Here is a 16520-nt window from a genome sequence, read left to right on the forward strand (position 1 = left end):
GGGCATCCTATATAATGCGCTTTTTTACCTGTAAATACACGCTGCAGACTCATTTCACCGATCAAACAAAAAAGGAACAAGCGTTAACTGTTGATATCCTCCTTTCCCGCAAGTTTTAAATACTTGTGGTAGTCCTTCATGACAGACTGCCCGCTCATTTTTAGAAACCGTCTATTACAATCCATTCTGGAAGATACCGTCCAATCATTCTCTCGATTACAGGTACACTTGGCTCTTTTCCAGTAATCGTCATCCGGAGGACACGAAGTGGCCTCGGTGTGCTGATAAGAGATGTCTTGAAATGCATGTATTTGATTAGCAGATAACATGCGAGAAATGGCAATAGAATGAACTGGAGCATCTCCCCATCTTTCATAAAAGAATCCACCCGATCGATCTAGGAAATCGACGTACTTCTCGTATGTATCCGATCGCCATACTTCTAGGCTGGCTATTTCAAAGTTAGTCCAGAAATGACAATTGTTATATGTCTCTCCTTCATCGGAACTAACAAACGAAATCATAGATTTCTTGTAGGGAATCAAATCTTGTTGTATATCAGGGTTTTTGAAGAAACTCATCGATGTCTCCCAGAGAGTCCTAATAGTTACTGGAAACTCCAAAAATGCAATGGTGAATCCGTAAAGAATTCCATTTTCTTTCAGTCTTCTGATTGGGTCCTCAATAATATCACATTGAAATGTAACGCTGGGCTCAACTCTCCAGTAATACTCATACTCTTCCATTATCGGATGATGATAGAAATACTTGGAGTTGTATCGGCACATGAATCTATAACTTTCGCTGTCTCCATAGGGCATCGACTTAGCCTCGTCAGAGTCGCGTATTTCTTTGGCCTTATCTTGATCTATCCAGGAAGGATACGACCAATGCTCATAGGGAATAATACCATATCTAGCTGTACCAGACACCATGGACGAAGTTTCCTCTATAAATTTGTCAGTAAAAGGCTCATCATTAACAAACACCCAGTCGTAATTGAATCGTCTATTAAATCTGGATTCTAATTGTTGAATGGACGCTAATAATTCATCAAGTTCACTGTTCTTGACAATAGTAAACATTGTCGCTTTCGGTATTTTGTCTGCATTTCCATAACTTTTCTTCACAACCCTGTATTGTTCATATGGTTTGTAATTATTTGTAAGCACTTCCCCAGCGTAATCGTCTGGAACAGGTGCCTTATTAGGGTTTGTTTTGGCATCGTTGTCAAGAATTGTTCCATACAAAGGATTAGTCTTATGATCGGAATCTTTCTCAGCTGACGTGTTCTCTGAAGGTGTACTTCCATCACTGAGAAGGTCTTTTAACTCCTTTCGAAGTTGCTCGATACTAATAGACAGTTCTGGGGTACCATCATACCTCAGCTGGCTGCTGTCAGTAGCACTAGATGTACCAGAGGCTCTCGCACCTACTTGAGAATATACCCTACTGCCGCCGATCAAAGAATCTTTCCACTTTATCACATCATCTCTCTGCGTGTTTTTTGTCGCATCGAGACTCCTTAGATTCCCTATCATGATTATTATCACAATGACACATACCGTTAGACAAGAATAAAATTTAAGCTTTGCCGAATAGAAACCAAACATGATCTATAGAGGATAGAAGACCTCGATTACAGGCTTGACAAAGGCGTGACTATCTGTAGAGGTTGAGGACAATCTCACAATGCAGGATTGCAAAAACTTCCCTGAGTAAAATTATATGGCATTAATCCATCTTGATGAAAAATAGAAAACAGAGCATACTGCTGAGCCTGGTTTTTTTTTAGTGTTCCTTTTTCTTGGCCTTTCCTTTTCTGGACGTTGTGACATCATGGACAAAATCACTTTCTGTTTTCTATCAAAGTTTTGACTCAAATCATTTTTTTCTGCATCCTGGATCTCCAGATATGCTGCAGAAAATATTTGAGAAATAAGCGCCTCGGTTTTACATTTTAAAGAGCCGGATTTTATGCATGTCCCAGATTGCACTCTCGTTATCGTGGCCTCATTTTTCGTCATGTATCTTCCAAATTTAATGCCTGGTGATGTTCATCGTATATGGATGAGTCATAGATCTTCTTCTTCTAGCTCACATCAGAGACATCTTGGTGGCTCCAATGATCAAACACAACCCACGGTGAGCACTAGCAACATAAACAACGAGTATCCATCAATGCCTTCGTACACTGCCGCATATGCTACTGCTTTACAATATACGTCATCCACTAGCAGAATTAGAAATATGATTGATATTAGAGGTGAGATGTCGGGACTTGAAATAGGATCCGGGTTCAATGATGAGTCTACCACCTTAGATCAGATCAGCCTTGAAATAGATACACATTTACAGCTTTTAAAGGAAATGCAATTTACAGGTTACAATTATTTGAAGCCTATTGGAATCAGTAAGAATATGAGACAGTTCAAGGAGGTAGAGGAGCAACGTCATTCTGAAGGAAATACAGATGCTGATTACGGGGAAGGTTTAATGTCTGTTGATGCATTTCAGACCACGACGAGTTTCGGTAACGATACCTACAGAGCTGGTAATATGGCAATCGATGAAGCAGGGGTGGTAGATGGTATCAATGATCGTGGGGCAGAGGGCACCTCTATTCTAGACCATGATTTAGATGCAAATTTGTCTGATCGTGATGCCAGTGCTACGTTTGGAAGTTTTATCGACGAAGATTCAGGGGAAGAAGATGTTATTGATGAAGAGAGTAATAATCGGCATGGTACTGCCTATGTAGATGTGCAAAATGTTGAGATACCAGCTGGTGGACAGGATGGCGACGAAGAAGGACAGTTCTTCATGGTTTCAGAGGAATATCAATCGGACCACGGCATTTCAGAGCACTCCAAAAGAAGCAGATCATTTTCGTTTTTGGGAAATTCCAGTTTTACGCAGATGCAGGCACATAACGATGTTCCACTTCCGTCAACTCCACCACCTCCTCCGCAGATCAATGGACTCAACTCTGGAGCTACCATCGATACCATTGGAACTGTGGCCACTACAGCTACTATAAACTCCAATACAGTTCAAACTACAGGCATCACTTCCCCACTCGAAGACGGTATTCAGGCAGATACATCAGATCATGACATGTCAGTTCAATAGGAAGTACATATAGTATAATTCAAGCTGCTGCTTTCTTCTTGGGTTCCACTTTTATGGAAAGTGACATATTAGCCATTACTTTGTCCACTTTGGCCTTTTGTAGATGGATGGCAGGAACCATCCATCTGCCACAGCTACAGCGAGATCCTGGCCAATCATAACCGCCAACTTTGCAGCCACATTTGAAGCAATCAAACCGTCCATCCAAATTTCCTTTACTTAATTCAGGTTTCATCCATTTTAACGGCTCCACAAAGAAGTGAGTACATTCTGTGCTAGCCTTCTCAATTCCAACCACTTCCTTGGTCCAGAAAGCTGTTCTGTAGAAATACTTTTGCTTGTCGTCATCGTCTTTCGGGATAGTGTGTGGTATTACCGCTTTTGAAGTGGCGAGTACCTGCCTACATTTCTTGCATCTTAGTGAATAGGCAGCACTGTTTTTGCGTTCCATGCCAACATCCTTTATGTCCTTGTATTCAGTATTGTCAAGCATATTGTGTCGTTTCAACAGACTCATTCTGAAAGCTCTATACTTCGGATATTTGTCATCCAACTCTTTGACGTCATCGCAACACTCACATTCACCGTAAAGTTGGAGCTGCAAGACAAATCCCTCGTTGGGCCTTACTTCCTCTGCTTTAGGATACCTCCTTTGCACGGCATATAACGCCTGCTTATAGGTTAGGTTGAACTTTTTCATTAGATAGGCCACCACGAAACTTACCGATCGGGATCTACCTGCATTACAATGAACAAGAACTTTACCTGGAGAGGTTTGGGTCTCTTTAGGATGAAGTACATTTTCTATAAAACTGTTCACTTTCCGAAATTGCAAAAACAAGTTTTCGCTATCTAAATCATCCACTGGCACCTGTAATCTGTGATAATGTTCGTAGTAGAGAGGAATTTGTTCTTTTTGCACGCTAATTATACTGTCTATGCCGTACTTTGTATTGAGATCAACGGCAGTTGACAACGATTTCATAGAAGAGATATAAAGCCCACCAAGAACTCTATATACTTCGTCATCGTCACTATTACTATCATTATGTATAGTTTGAGACATTTATTTGGATGTATTTAAGAAATTGAAAGCAAAGATCAATGATACTTGAAGCTTATATATTGAAATTTTCATGAAAAGTTTAGCACCGCCAGACATATTTAACCGTTGAGAAAAAAGAAGGGAATACGATAATCTTCATATATTAAGTAGGTTTAATTATATACCAGTCATATCAAAATTACTGCCGATTGTAATGTGTGCTATGGTTCCGAGAATTTCTTCTCGAACCACCACCATTGTTAGGCATCATTGGAGGAGGCATACCTGCAGCAGGCGGATAGAAAGGAATAGGACCGTTTACAGGCATTGGTCCCGGCGAGTACAGAGGGATGAATTGGGGTTGTTGAAAGACAAACTGATACTGAGACATGGCACCCATCTGCATGCCACCCATTTGCGCAGGAGGTCCTTGCATGCGCATCTGCTGAGGAGGAGGTTGTTGCTGGGGTAGAGGCTGCTGTTGTGGATGGGGCAAAGGAGACCGCTGCATATTGTTACTATTACTCCTGCTGTTGGACAAGAAAGGCTGACCCATCTGCGGCGATCGCTGAGGAGAAAGCTGGCCTCGGTCGATAATAGGGGGGGGAGCATCGGTTGGCATCATCATCGGAGGAGGCATTGTCTGAGGTGCCAGCATAGGAACAGGCTGAGTTGGAAAGTACATCTTACGACTCATAGGCGGTGGAACCCACTCCGGCTGTCTAGAGAAAAACGATGTGTATGACTTTTCACTCGTAGAAGGCCAAGTTGGAGCAGTGGCAAATGGCCTCTCGATGCGGATAATAACATTAGCCTTGAGATTCTTAATCTCCTTGGAATTTTCAGCTTTCTCATACTCAATCTTAGCCTTAACAAGAATACTAAACTTACCATTGAGAATGTTCCTCTTGGAGTTATCAATCTCGGCAGGTACTTTGTCAGGGCCAAAAAAGGAGATGGGAGATCTCCGATGTCTCTGAGACGAGCTTTGACGAGAGTATCGAGGCGATAAAGGCGATGCCAGCGGAACAGAAGCCGGTAATGAAGGAGTGCCAGAAGCAGAGGCTGCTGTGGAAGCAGCGATCGAGCTTGAGGCAGTGACGGGAGCAGTGACCGTCTCCTTAGCAGCAACAATGGCCGGAGCAGTCGAAGGAGTAGTTCTTGCAGACGCTGTCCTTTGCTTCTGATTCTCTCTACCCTTTTCTGATTGTTCCTTCTGTTCGTGAGTCTTAGAGATGACAGGCAATATATCCTTAGGAACGTCACCTGGTAGTTTGAGGTGTGCGGAGAACTCTTTCAACGCCTTTATATCAGGTTGGCGAGACGATGCCTTGACGGAAGGCCTCTTAGGAACAGTACTAGGTGGAGAAACCGAAGAAGAGCCTGCAACGGAAGCTGGAGACGTCTTTGGATCTGATGATACTTCAGTTGGTTCTGTCTTCACAGCTGCCCTGTTAATGGCAGAAGAATAAATTACCGCAGGATCATTGTGATAATAGGCAGCACGTTGACGAAGAATTGGGTTATCACCAGAAACGGCAGGTTTGACATCTGAAAAATGCGCACCGTTCTTCAACAGACCCATAAGAATTTTGTCTCCCTTTGGATGCAATAGTGCAGAGTCTCGTTCAGGACCTGCAGATGCAACAGGAGCATCCCTAAAGACGCCGGAATATTTATCCTCTTCATCCATGCCACTATCGTCGACCTGAAGGCCTCTTTCCTCGGCCAGATGAACATTACCGTGTGTTCCCTGAGATTCTATTTCATGGGCAATTTTCTCTGCTTCCTTAAGACGCTTCTGGAAATCAGGTCCATTTTTCGAGATCTTGGTGGTATACAAAGTTTCGTCAAAGGTGGAGTGAATTCCAAACTTCCGTTCGTTAGTCTCGAATTGATTCCAGTGACTTGAACGATTAGAATTCTCCTTAGAATCCCCCAAGCTTTCCAAAGGCTGATCATCGTTACCATCATCAGGCATCCACCGCTTAAGAGCGTGCTCCTTAAAGTGGCGAGCCGATGAAATGGCTATATCGGTCTTGAACTGATGAATGGCGCTAGTGGTATCAGACTCGGAAGTTTCAGCACTAACAGTAGCCGTTTCGGTAATTTCCAATGGCCTCATATCCACATGCTCAAACTTGATCATGGCTATATCTTTGTCATAGATAATCATGTATTCAGACTTGTAAACAGTACGATCTGATGCAGATCCTTCAACCAAGGGGTACTTGATACAAACAGAAAAAGTAGTACTATTCTCGTGTAAATCACCAACTGTGTAGAGAATACCCGAGATCTTTGAACCAGTATTCAGTGTGACAACAGCTCTTCTACCGATGGATTTCAAAAGCCCATACAACAAACGTTCATCCATATGCTTGAGAGAAACAGAATCTTGAACGGTGTCAGATGCTAGATCATTCTCAGATGATGTGTCACATGGTTCTGAACCCACCTTGGAACCAGATCTCCGATGTCCTTGATTTCTAGAGGCCATATTATAAACAACAAAGAACTGACAGAACTGATAGCACTGACAATGCTAGTAAAGCGCCAGACTTGAACACGGAAGAAATAGTAACTAATTGTCTCAATTTGCTTCGAGTCGCGCAAAAAAATGCTGAAAGAAAAAATCAATCACCTTTTTGGCAAGGTACAACTTGGTGTAAAGATGTAGCCGAAAGAGAAGACATCCCGACACCGAGATAACAATAATCTGTCGGCCACACCACTCTCTCTGTTCTCTACGGAATTAAAGATTTTTTGATTGGCTTCAGGGAAGAAGAAAGGGTGCGCCATCAAAAATGATATAGTTAAAGAGAAAAAAAACAGTCAATAATTTGCAGTCGTTTTGTACAATGCAGCAGCCCACATTTGCTAGCAAAGTGCGTGTCAAGCAGTTAGCCGGACACAGTGTAGCTTCATTTTTTCCTTGAGTCTTCCGTCTTCTGCGAAAATAATTTACAGTGTTAATCGGTAAATTTTTTTTTTTCTTGGCCAAATCATAACGTTAGTTAGTCACTGTTGTTCACTTAGTTCGTTAAACACATTCATATATTTATTTGCAGACCGCATTGCTGCTATTTATTATTCAAAGCTCTATCAATTCATAATGAGAGCTTCCTTCATTTCTGCCATGAGACCTTCATTCAAGGTCTTCATGAGACCAACCACCAAACCACTTATGAGACCATCGTATAGTCGTTTGAACAAAGCTAAGCCAGTAAGTTTCCTGTACTCACAAAAAAATCACTCTTTTAGTTACTAACCCTTATAATAGGAAAAGGAATCCAATGCTCCGCTAGAGTTATATCCATTGTACGCAGCTTGCTTTGTCGTTGTCTGCTCGGCCACCTATTTCACTATCAAGCATTTCCGTACCGACAGTGACTTGAAGTTGGGCAGATCTGTTCCTCAGCACAACGAGAAGTTGTTGGAGGTTATCAATTCAGACAATAAGGACAGCAAATCTGGCTCTGCTTGAGCAAAGAGACTTTCTTACTAACTTCTGACTTGATTTGATTTAAGATTGGTGATCTTTTTTTCTTATTTGAACTACTTCTTTAGTTATCTTTCTACTATTATTTAAACCACTAGCTTTTTTCTTGCGATCATCTTTTTCTTAATTACATGAATAAATAGCTCTATATACAGGAGAAAGTTGCTTCATTCCTCCAAATTGCTGTACACCTTTTCCACATCGTCTAGGTCCTCTAAAGACTGCACAAACTTATCGAAGCTTTCTTTCGTATCGGGATCGCTGATATCTGCCTTCATATCGTCTTTTGGAACATATCCAAATTCCATCTCCGTGATTTTGTACTTACCTTGATCCTTGATCGAATTTGCAACCTTACCGAACTCTTTAGGATCGGTGACCAATTCCACAAGCTTGGAATCCTCTCTCTGCACTTGATTAATATCTTCGCATCCCAAGTCAATTAGGTCATCAAATGCTTCATCGAACTCATGACCTTGTAAATCAATCAAAAACAACCCTTTCTGGTCGAACATATAAGCAGTAGGTGTCATGTTAGAGCCGTACTTGTTGAAGCATGGCCTAATGAAACCAATCGTTCTGTTTTTATTATCTGTTATGGCTTCTATTATCACAGCAATCCCACCGGGTCCTAAGCCTTCGTAAGTGACAGTCTCTACCTTCTCCTGGTTTTTCAATTCACCATTACCTCTCTTAATGGCATTCTCTATAACTCTTTTAGGTATACTCAGACTCTTGGCTTTTTCTACCGCATATGCTAACTGTAAATTCTTTGCCATGTCTACTCCTCCCATCTTGGCCAAAACTGTGATCTTAGATGACAGCTTGAAAGACACTGCAGCCTTGGTAGCATCATTAGCCGCCTTCTTGTGCTTAATGTTATCCCACTTTGAATGACCGGAATATGCAAGGCTCGTAGTGCTGAATAATCTCAAAGCAGAAGAAGTCACAAATCTCCTTGCGAAACCTCTGATTATCATCGACATTCTTACAAGGTACAGTAAGTTGTGTTGCAACAAAGGGTATTCTACTTCAAGGCTTCCTTTCATCTTGGAAAATTTGTAAGGGAATACTAATCATCGACCTCCTTACACCACTACATAGTTTCTCTTATAACCGTACATACTCTGCGTTCACTTTCGTGTCTCTTCCACTGGTTGCTCATTATTTAAAATCATTATGCCACCAGCATCGGAGTTGACTCAAAACAGAACACTAATAGCGGCAATTGGTGATGAGGATACCATTACAGGCCTCTTACTTGCTGGTATTGGTCAGGTTACCAACGAACCAGGTAGGGAGAAGAACTTTTTTGTGGCCTCAGAGAGCGTCAAGGTTGAAGATTTGCAGAAGATATACAACGAGTTCATAGAAAGAGACGACATAGCCATACTTCTCATCAATCAGCATCTTGCAGATAAAATCAGATTACTGATTGACACATTCACAAAGCCATTTCCTGCCATCTTGGAGATCCCGTCTAAGGACCACCCCTACGATCCCGAAAAAGACTCTGTTTTAAGAAGGGTCAGAAGGCTCTTTGGCGAATAATTATCCTACGTATTCATATACACTATTATACTATCTATCTACCTAACAGATTCTAGACGCGGGAGGTGTGTAGCTTATTTTCTACGTTTCTTCTTGTTGTGCTTCTTTGTGTTGTTCTTCTTTCCATGTTTGAACTGTGCAGGTTCTGGAGAAGCAGATTTAGGTGAATTTTCATCGTCATTTGCTTCCTTGACGATACCCTTGAGCATCTCCGGTTCCTCATTAAGCTCTTCTGGTACTGAGTCGGCACGAGACTCTGTGGGCGTAGGTAAGGTCTCCTTAGATTCATCAACTGGGCCAGACAAGGCAGAAGTCGTCAATTCAACCGGATCCAAAGTACTATTCTCAGGTGTTGCTTCAGTAGGGTGTAAGACAGGTTCGCTAGCCGTCACTGCAGCCACTTCTTCAATAGGTCCAGCAGAAATCGATTCATTGGGCTTAATTTCTTCTTCAGTGATAGATTTGTCAAGCTTTTCTTCCGTGTTTTCTACTGCTTCTTTAAGTTCCTCAGGCCCTTTGGGTTTCTTAAGCTCCTTGGGCTCCTCCTTAGACTCCTGCTTGGGCTCCTCCTTAGGCTCCTCCTTAGGCTCCTGCTTGGGCTCCTCCTTAGGCTCCTGCTTGGGCTCCTCCTTAGGCTCCTGCTTGGGCTCCTGCTTAGGCTGCTCAGGCTCTTTAGTTTCCTCCTTTAGCTCCTCCTTAGGCTCCTCGGGCTCCTCAGGCCCCTCAGGCTGCCCCTTAAGCTCCTCTGCATTAGCTGCTTCTGGTAGTTCCGGCACTTCCCAAAAGTCTTTCTCCTTCCAAATTGGAGTTTCAGAATTGATGTAGAACTTGTTCACACCAACGATTCTCCTTTCCAATTCACATGCCTTCAACCATTCGGGCCTCACTACAGGAATGTTCATACTCTTTGCCTTCTCGCACTCAACTCCACTAGGATCTGTGCATATAAATTGAGTTGTGTCGATCTTAACCTTCCTATTAATAGGTTTAGCACCAATATTCTTGATAAGATCATAGATATCATTCAGAGTAAACTGGGTTTCCTTGTCAAAGTCGATGCTACCAACACATATCGATATACCGCTCAAATCTGTCATCTTGTGGGTTTTCAATTCTATTGTGTTGGAATGATAGATACCAGCAGTAGTGTCCATCTTCAATTGAAACTTGTAAGTGGTGTCGACAGGTAATCCACTCAATTTAATGTTTTTCTTCAACTTTGGATTTTTGATTTGACCCAACTTAGATCCATTCTTATACAATGTCATTGACTTCAATTCAGCTGTGCCCAACTGCAATGGCTCCCATTCTAAAACGCACGATGTCTGTGTCACATTAACCACCTTGAGAGAAGGCTTCTCTGGCTCATGTTTACCGAAAGTTTCATATATCTCTTCTTGTAAGTTATTGAATTGCTCATTCTCCCGTTCCTCTTCCTTCAAGTCTCTATCACATTCAATCTTTACAATGGATCCAGTACTAATACCATCTGGAAGTAAAATAGTCGGAAACTCTATCAAATGATGATCCTTCGTTAGCAAAAGTGCCAACGATGCATCCAGTTTACCTACTGTAAGCGAAACTTCAACCATATTTGTACACTTAGTAGATATTTGAGTAGCCTTTGCTGAAGAATGCAGAAAAATCAAAGCCTCCATCTGTGTCCATCTGTATCTTTCTTTGTTCGCGGCTTCTACACCAATTTTTTTTGGCGCTCTCGGAATAATCTCAAAAAGGAAACGAGTTGTAAGGATCTGCTAGTAGTGATATGTATGCAGAATGGGTCCCATCGAGACAAAATTGACATACAATTAACTTGAGAATTTGTACATCTCTTAAAAACCAGTCAATTTTCTTCTTTTCTCTTTTCTTACTCCAATTGCTAGTCCCAAGATTCATATGATCCCTAAACAAAGACGTGTATGAACCAATATGAGTTTCATTTCTCTGATTTTTCCGCGTCTCATTTCCTGTCACTTTCTTTTTTGGGGGTTTCTTTTCAAGCTCTTGTTACATTTGCACCATCTATAGTCATGGTTTCCTCAACGGATCAGTCCCTGGACACCCAAGATATTGATCTTCTGATTGATAATGATGATGTTCAAACCTCTTTTGCCCGAGTGTTGAAGGATTTCAGGTTGAATTTCGGCGAAACTCAACTTGGTGACATTATTGACGGTTTTAAGAAAATCAGCTACAAGCAGCTTTTAGAGGTATACAATAAGGAAAAATTGGAGTCCTCTGGAAAAGAACTTGAAAACTGGATTTTGGAGGGTAAATTGTGGTCCCTTATACAGTCCCTGTTGGACGTTAAATTTAGCAAAGAGTTGATGATTGATGGAAGCAATCGAAAGAAAAATAATGATATTGAATGGATCAATGGGGACATCTGCTCCTATTCGTCGGACACCGTGTTGCAGGATAGGATCCTTTCCGAAAATGATTTTTTACTACAAGTTTATTCTGTTTTTAAAGCACTCAGTAAAGATTTCAACTTGGATCTAAACCATTCTGATGATATTGATTTGAACCAATTGCAATTAACCAAATGGATGAACACGAAGATGAGTCTTCAATCCAACCAGGCATCCAGTAACTTGGTTAGTCAATTGGATGCAGATGCTCCTTTGAGGACTAATGCTCAGGTCGATCCGAGAGACATACAAAAGGATGCACTTTTCTATCAAAAAGCCTTTAATCTGTTGATTTCTGATGATATTTCTCAAGTTAATGAACTTTGCAAGCAGACAAATAACTGGGACTTTGCCATCGCTGTATGTGGACTTCAGGATTTTGTGAATCCAGCAATTGATTTGGGTGATTTCGATGCACATCCCGTTGGCATTAAGCAGAAGCTTCTCTGGAGAAGAGCAGTCTACAAGGTGGTGAGCTCGGCGTTATCTAAACCAGAGGCTGGCTGTTATGGATATTTATGCGGTGACTTTCTTTCTGCCGAAGAGCTTGTCTCCAACTGGGAAGAAAAGCTTGTTCTTTATTTGAACAATTTATTACAATGCTGCTTGGAGGAGAAATTGATAGCTTGCTACAAGAAATTGGGAAAATTTTCAGATATTGATATGATTTATACGTTGTCTTCTCCTCCACAAGCATCCACGGATGTTAACGATGTGTTAAATAAATTGGCTGCCGATAAAAATCCAGAGATCAGATTGCAGAGCCGTCATCCTATCAGGGTTATGATTGGATCCATCATCTCTGACAATGTGCAGACTTTGATGTCCAATACTTTACAACTTTTGAATGACATTTTGGATTCTAACAATGGAGGAAATGAGTTAACTGAAGATTCGTATATGTTGAGAATATTGACCCATTTGGCTATACTCTTGCAATTAATATATGGAAGCAGAGTGATTTCCAATATCGCATACACTAAGTTGCTCAAATCTTACGTGGTAAGATTGGCTCTTTACAAGTCATACGATCAGATACCTGTCTATGTATCCTACATTCCTAATGATAAAGAGCTTATCGATGTCTATTCACATTTCCTAACAAGGTATTCGCTTACCCATGATGAAATGAGGTCACAGCTTAGGCTTATGAGGCAATTGAATTTGCCTTTAGAAGCTATTTTGAGAGATACGGTCGCAAAATCTTTTGATAGCACAACTGCTGATTATCCTGTGGACCGTGAGATTGTTTTAGATAGTGCCGTTACAGACATGGACAAGGCTTTGTATTGTTCCATATATTGGTTCTATGAATCTGGTATGTCTGCAGATTGTTTGGAATCTGTAGTTATGCTAATGAGAAGGTTCTTGGCTTGCGGTAAGTTGCAAGCCGCCATAGAGTTTATGGATACCATTGCTTTGCCTAAAGTAATCGATGATTACAGAAGAAAAACCAGCATAATAGACGATTCTGAAATTGATGAAACATTGAAGCCATACCTTATTTCAAAGTCAAAATTAAGTGAGCTAATTCAGTACCAGTATCTTATTGATAACTTCAATATGATGAACAAGTTTCAAATTGATGAGGGTGATAACGCGGAAAATTTGAAGAAGGTAATTGCTTTGGCAGCCTCATTAGACAAGTTGTTAAAAACATGGATGTATGATCTTGCTACTAATGGTACTGTTGAGTTGGACGTCAAGATATATCAGGAATTGAGAAGAATATACATTCCAACGATATTTAATTCGCTATTCGAATTGCTAACCGAGCACAGATATCTCAGTGAAGAGGTCTTGCTTAGGCAAGCGGTTGATATGGTCAATTTACTTGCGGATAATAAGTACAGATTCTATGACTTATTCAGCTCTACGGACCAATTGAAGCCATTCCTGCAAAAGTTTGCAGCATTCAGCTGTAAATCCTTCGGAGAAAGACCAAATGGTATATACACATAATACTAGAAATGATGATATTAAAATCTCTAATCAAGTGAGGATGCCTTCTCGTACAATAGATCAACAACGTTAGACATGTTCTTGATAATCTCCAGACTGAGATCATAAGTCTTGTCCTTCTTCGGCTCGCTGTAAATGATTAAATAGCCATTACCTTGATCCAAAACGCCGTAAAATACCTTGTCCAAAATCATGTTACTCAACTTAGACTCAATAACGTTCTTCGGAAGGCCTATCATGGAACAAATGTGACTGATTTCTATGCATGAGTAAGGTTCAATAAGCTTCAGTAAGTTCTGTTGGAACAAAGAGTCATACAAATCGGACAAGTGAGATCTAATAATGACGTCTTGAGTCAATTCTTTATTGTAGGTCTTCAAGCAATCCTCTAATTCCTTCAAAGAACGATGGGAATGCGCAACAGAAACAGCTTTCATGGCCTCAATCTCCTTGTTATTAGAGTATTCACTGAGATTCTTGTTGTTTAGAAGTTTGTTAACATCGTCTATGGATCCAATCATGATTTTGCAAAGCAGCATGTATTTCAAAACTTTGACAAGTTTGGAATCGTTCTCTTCGGAAGACACATGAAGCTGGTAGTTCTCGAAAGCTTCATAGAAGTACGAATATCCAGTTTTGAAATCTTTATCCTCAGCATGCAATATACCACTCATGAGATCTAGTTCAGCCTGAACATTACTAGGACAGTAAATGGCATTGGCAGAAGTTCTGGATGAGGTGAGAGAAGCCCTGGACTTGGCAAAGTTCTTCAATTGGAAATAAGTCTTTGCCTCCAAAAGTTGCACTTCAACCAACGAGCTCTTGTCATCCAATTTTCTAAACTCTTTAACAAGATCCCTGATTAGAGAAAGTGCGTCTTGGTAGTTGCTCTTCTTGTAGAGTAATCCAGCCAATCTGACTTGCAAAGACTGACGTAGAAACGTTCTTTTTTCCTCAACAGACCAATCTATACACTCCTGAGTTATTTTCGCAGTCAAATCCAACGCATTGTCAGTTCCAATAGTCTCTACGAGATCGATTAAAGTCCTGATAACTTTTGCGGTTTTGGATTTGGCAAATGAACCCCTCATGATGTCTCTAGCCTTACCTAAAAGCTCCTGTAATTTATCCGCATTTTTCTGCTCTTGATATAATTTACCAAGTTCAATAATTGATGATTCCTTGGATTCAACTAGCTTCTCACGCTTGGAAACAGAGTCCAATTCCAATTCCAAAGGATCGCAGTTAATGATTGCCCAATATATTTTCTCGGAGCCGTTGTAATCTTTAGCTTTGGCAGCCTTACGCGCACCGTCTATACTTAATGAACTCATCGTATTTGACCTTCTAGTTGATATTTCTCTATAAGCCGGCTTCAATTATGACAAATCGATATCCTGTTGATGAAGCTCAGAACTTTTTATCTTCGCCATCGAAAAGGCGTAGAGGAAGAAGAAGACAAAGCGAACAAAAAAATTAACATGAATAGACGATCGACGGGTCTTCCTGAGAGGACTTGGACTCGCTTCATGATCCGTTGTTCATGTTCTATATACATGTAGTTAGGTAAGCTATCTAGATTTATGTGAACTTTCATCTTCTTTCAATTCTTCTATTAACGCTTCTGCTTTCTCATCAACTTCTTTCTGTGCAACCCTATCAATAAGATCATCTAGCTTACTACCATTCAGACATCCTTCTAAGTCATACAGGGTGAAGTTGCACCGATGATCAGTAACTCTATTTTGTTGAAAATTATAGGTTCTGATCTTATCACTCCTATCTACAGACGATACCTGACCAGTTCTAGCATTTTCATCCTGCTTGGCCTTCTCCTTCATCTCTTTTGCTGCCAATCTGGCTCTCAGCACTTCAAATGCCCGTTCTTTATTTCTATGCTGTGACCTATCATCTTGAATCCGAACAATTATACCGGTAGGAATATGAATGATTCGGACGGCAGACTCCGTTTTATTGACATGCTGACCTCCTGCGCCGCTAGCTCTCATGACATCGATCCGTAGCTCACCAGGAGCAAACTTTCTGGATTGGGAATCACCCTTATTGTCATCTATCTTCGGTAGCACAACAACCCCTGCCGCAGAAGTTTGCAATCGTCCCTTGGTTTCCGTTTCTGGAATTCGCTGAACTCTGTGCACACCTGCTTCATGTCTCAACCTCTCATAAGAGCCTGGCTCATTCACAGAAAGAGTAGCTTCCATTACACCATTGCCAGATTCGTGATCAGTTCTGGAAATTATTTCATAATGCCAATTATGGAGCTGACAGTATCTAACATACATTTCCAAAAGATCTTGAGTGAATATGTCGGCTTCATGGCCGCCTGCTCCAGGTCTGAGCTCTAGAATGCATGCGCGATCGGCAAACGGATGTGGCTTGAGTAGTTTTGACTTCAACTTATCAATAGAATGATTTAACTCGGGAATAACTGATTTTAGTTCCTTTGTGGCATCTTCTTGCAATGCTGCATTCTCTTCATCGCACAACATTGCTTTAAGCTCATTATAATTGTCTCTATTCTCTAAGTATTCTTGATAAGCTCCATCGAACGACGAAAGTTGAGAGTACCTTTTAGAATTTTCGGCATTGAACTCCTTCTCTGTAGAAACTCGAGCTTCAAGTTTCTTTAGTTGATCACGTAAACTTGATGCTTTCTGAATTAACGCAGGATGAATAAAGTTCACTTTCTGTTCTTCTGAGACTTCTTCGGTTAGAGTATTGGCCCTGGCAGCATAAGCTCTTACAAGTAAATTCCTCGAAGCTAACGTTAGTCTGGTTAACTTAGAGAAATACGGGCGGATGATCATAAAGCAGACCTGAATTGTGGTAAATGTTCAGTGAGTATGGTTCAAGCAGATGGTGAAAAATTCCAAAATATATTGAACTAAGACTA

At 40.9% G+C, this 16520-nt stretch overlaps 9 protein-coding genes across 9 annotated transcripts; 3 read left to right on the forward strand and 6 right to left on the reverse strand.

Annotated features, from left to right (window-relative positions):
- Positions 1-83: 83 nt before the first annotated feature.
- Positions 84-1613, reverse strand: FOA43_000642 (uncharacterized protein; the record flags this gene model as incomplete). The annotated part of the gene is made up of 1 exon (XM_038920969.1): positions 84-1613. The coding sequence occupies one exon, from the start codon at positions 1611-1613 to the stop codon at positions 84-86; it is 1530 nt and encodes a 509-aa protein (XP_038776897.1).
- A 453-nt stretch (positions 1614-2066) lies between these two features.
- On the forward strand, positions 2067-3132 carry FOA43_000643 (uncharacterized protein; the record flags this gene model as incomplete). Its single annotated transcript, XM_038920970.1, has 2 exons — positions 2067-2074; positions 2097-3132. The coding sequence occupies 2 exons, from the start codon at positions 2067-2069 to the stop codon at positions 3130-3132; spliced, it is 1044 nt and encodes a 347-aa protein (XP_038776898.1).
- Positions 3133-3151: 19 nt separating this feature from the next.
- Positions 3152-4198, reverse strand: FOA43_000644 (uncharacterized protein; the record flags this gene model as incomplete). The annotated part of the gene is made up of 1 exon (XM_038920971.1): positions 3152-4198. One exon carries the CDS (start codon positions 4196-4198, stop codon positions 3152-3154), a length of 1047 nt encoding a protein of 348 aa, XP_038776899.1.
- Positions 4199-4376: 178 nt separating this feature from the next.
- On the reverse strand, positions 4377-6677 carry FOA43_000645 (uncharacterized protein; the record flags this gene model as incomplete). Its single annotated transcript, XM_038920972.1, has 1 exon — positions 4377-6677. One exon carries the CDS (start codon positions 6675-6677, stop codon positions 4377-4379), a length of 2301 nt encoding a protein of 766 aa, XP_038776900.1.
- A 1169-nt stretch (positions 6678-7846) lies between these two features.
- FOA43_000646 (uncharacterized protein) lies at positions 7847-8665 on the reverse strand (the record flags this gene model as incomplete). The annotated part of the gene is made up of 1 exon (XM_038920973.1): positions 7847-8665. The coding sequence occupies one exon, from the start codon at positions 8663-8665 to the stop codon at positions 7847-7849; it is 819 nt and encodes a 272-aa protein (XP_038776901.1).
- A 193-nt stretch (positions 8666-8858) lies between these two features.
- VMA7 (H(+)-transporting V1 sector ATPase subunit F) lies at positions 8859-9230 on the forward strand (the record flags this gene model as incomplete). Its single annotated transcript, XM_038920974.1, has 1 exon — positions 8859-9230. One exon carries the CDS (start codon positions 8859-8861, stop codon positions 9228-9230), a length of 372 nt encoding a protein of 123 aa, XP_038776902.1.
- A 74-nt stretch (positions 9231-9304) lies between these two features.
- On the reverse strand, positions 9305-10822 carry FOA43_000648 (uncharacterized protein; the record flags this gene model as incomplete). The annotated part of the gene is made up of 1 exon (XM_038920975.1): positions 9305-10822. One exon carries the CDS (start codon positions 10820-10822, stop codon positions 9305-9307), a length of 1518 nt encoding a protein of 505 aa, XP_038776903.1.
- A 441-nt stretch (positions 10823-11263) lies between these two features.
- On the forward strand, positions 11264-13606 carry FOA43_000649 (uncharacterized protein; the record flags this gene model as incomplete). The annotated part of the gene is made up of 1 exon (XM_038920976.1): positions 11264-13606. The coding sequence occupies one exon, from the start codon at positions 11264-11266 to the stop codon at positions 13604-13606; it is 2343 nt and encodes a 780-aa protein (XP_038776904.1).
- Positions 13607-13632: 26 nt separating this feature from the next.
- Positions 13633-16434, reverse strand: FOA43_000650 (uncharacterized protein; the record flags this gene model as incomplete). Its single annotated transcript, XM_038920977.1, has 2 exons — positions 13633-14921; positions 15198-16434. 2 exons carry the CDS (start codon positions 16432-16434, stop codon positions 13633-13635), a joined length of 2526 nt encoding a protein of 841 aa, XP_038776905.1.
- Positions 16435-16520: the final 86 nt, after the last annotated feature.

This window comes from Brettanomyces nanus, chromosome 1, assembly GCF_011074865.1.
Source record: "Brettanomyces nanus chromosome 1, complete sequence".
NCBI classification, from domain to species: Eukaryota; Fungi; Ascomycota; class Pichiomycetes; order Pichiales; family Pichiaceae; genus Brettanomyces; species Brettanomyces nanus.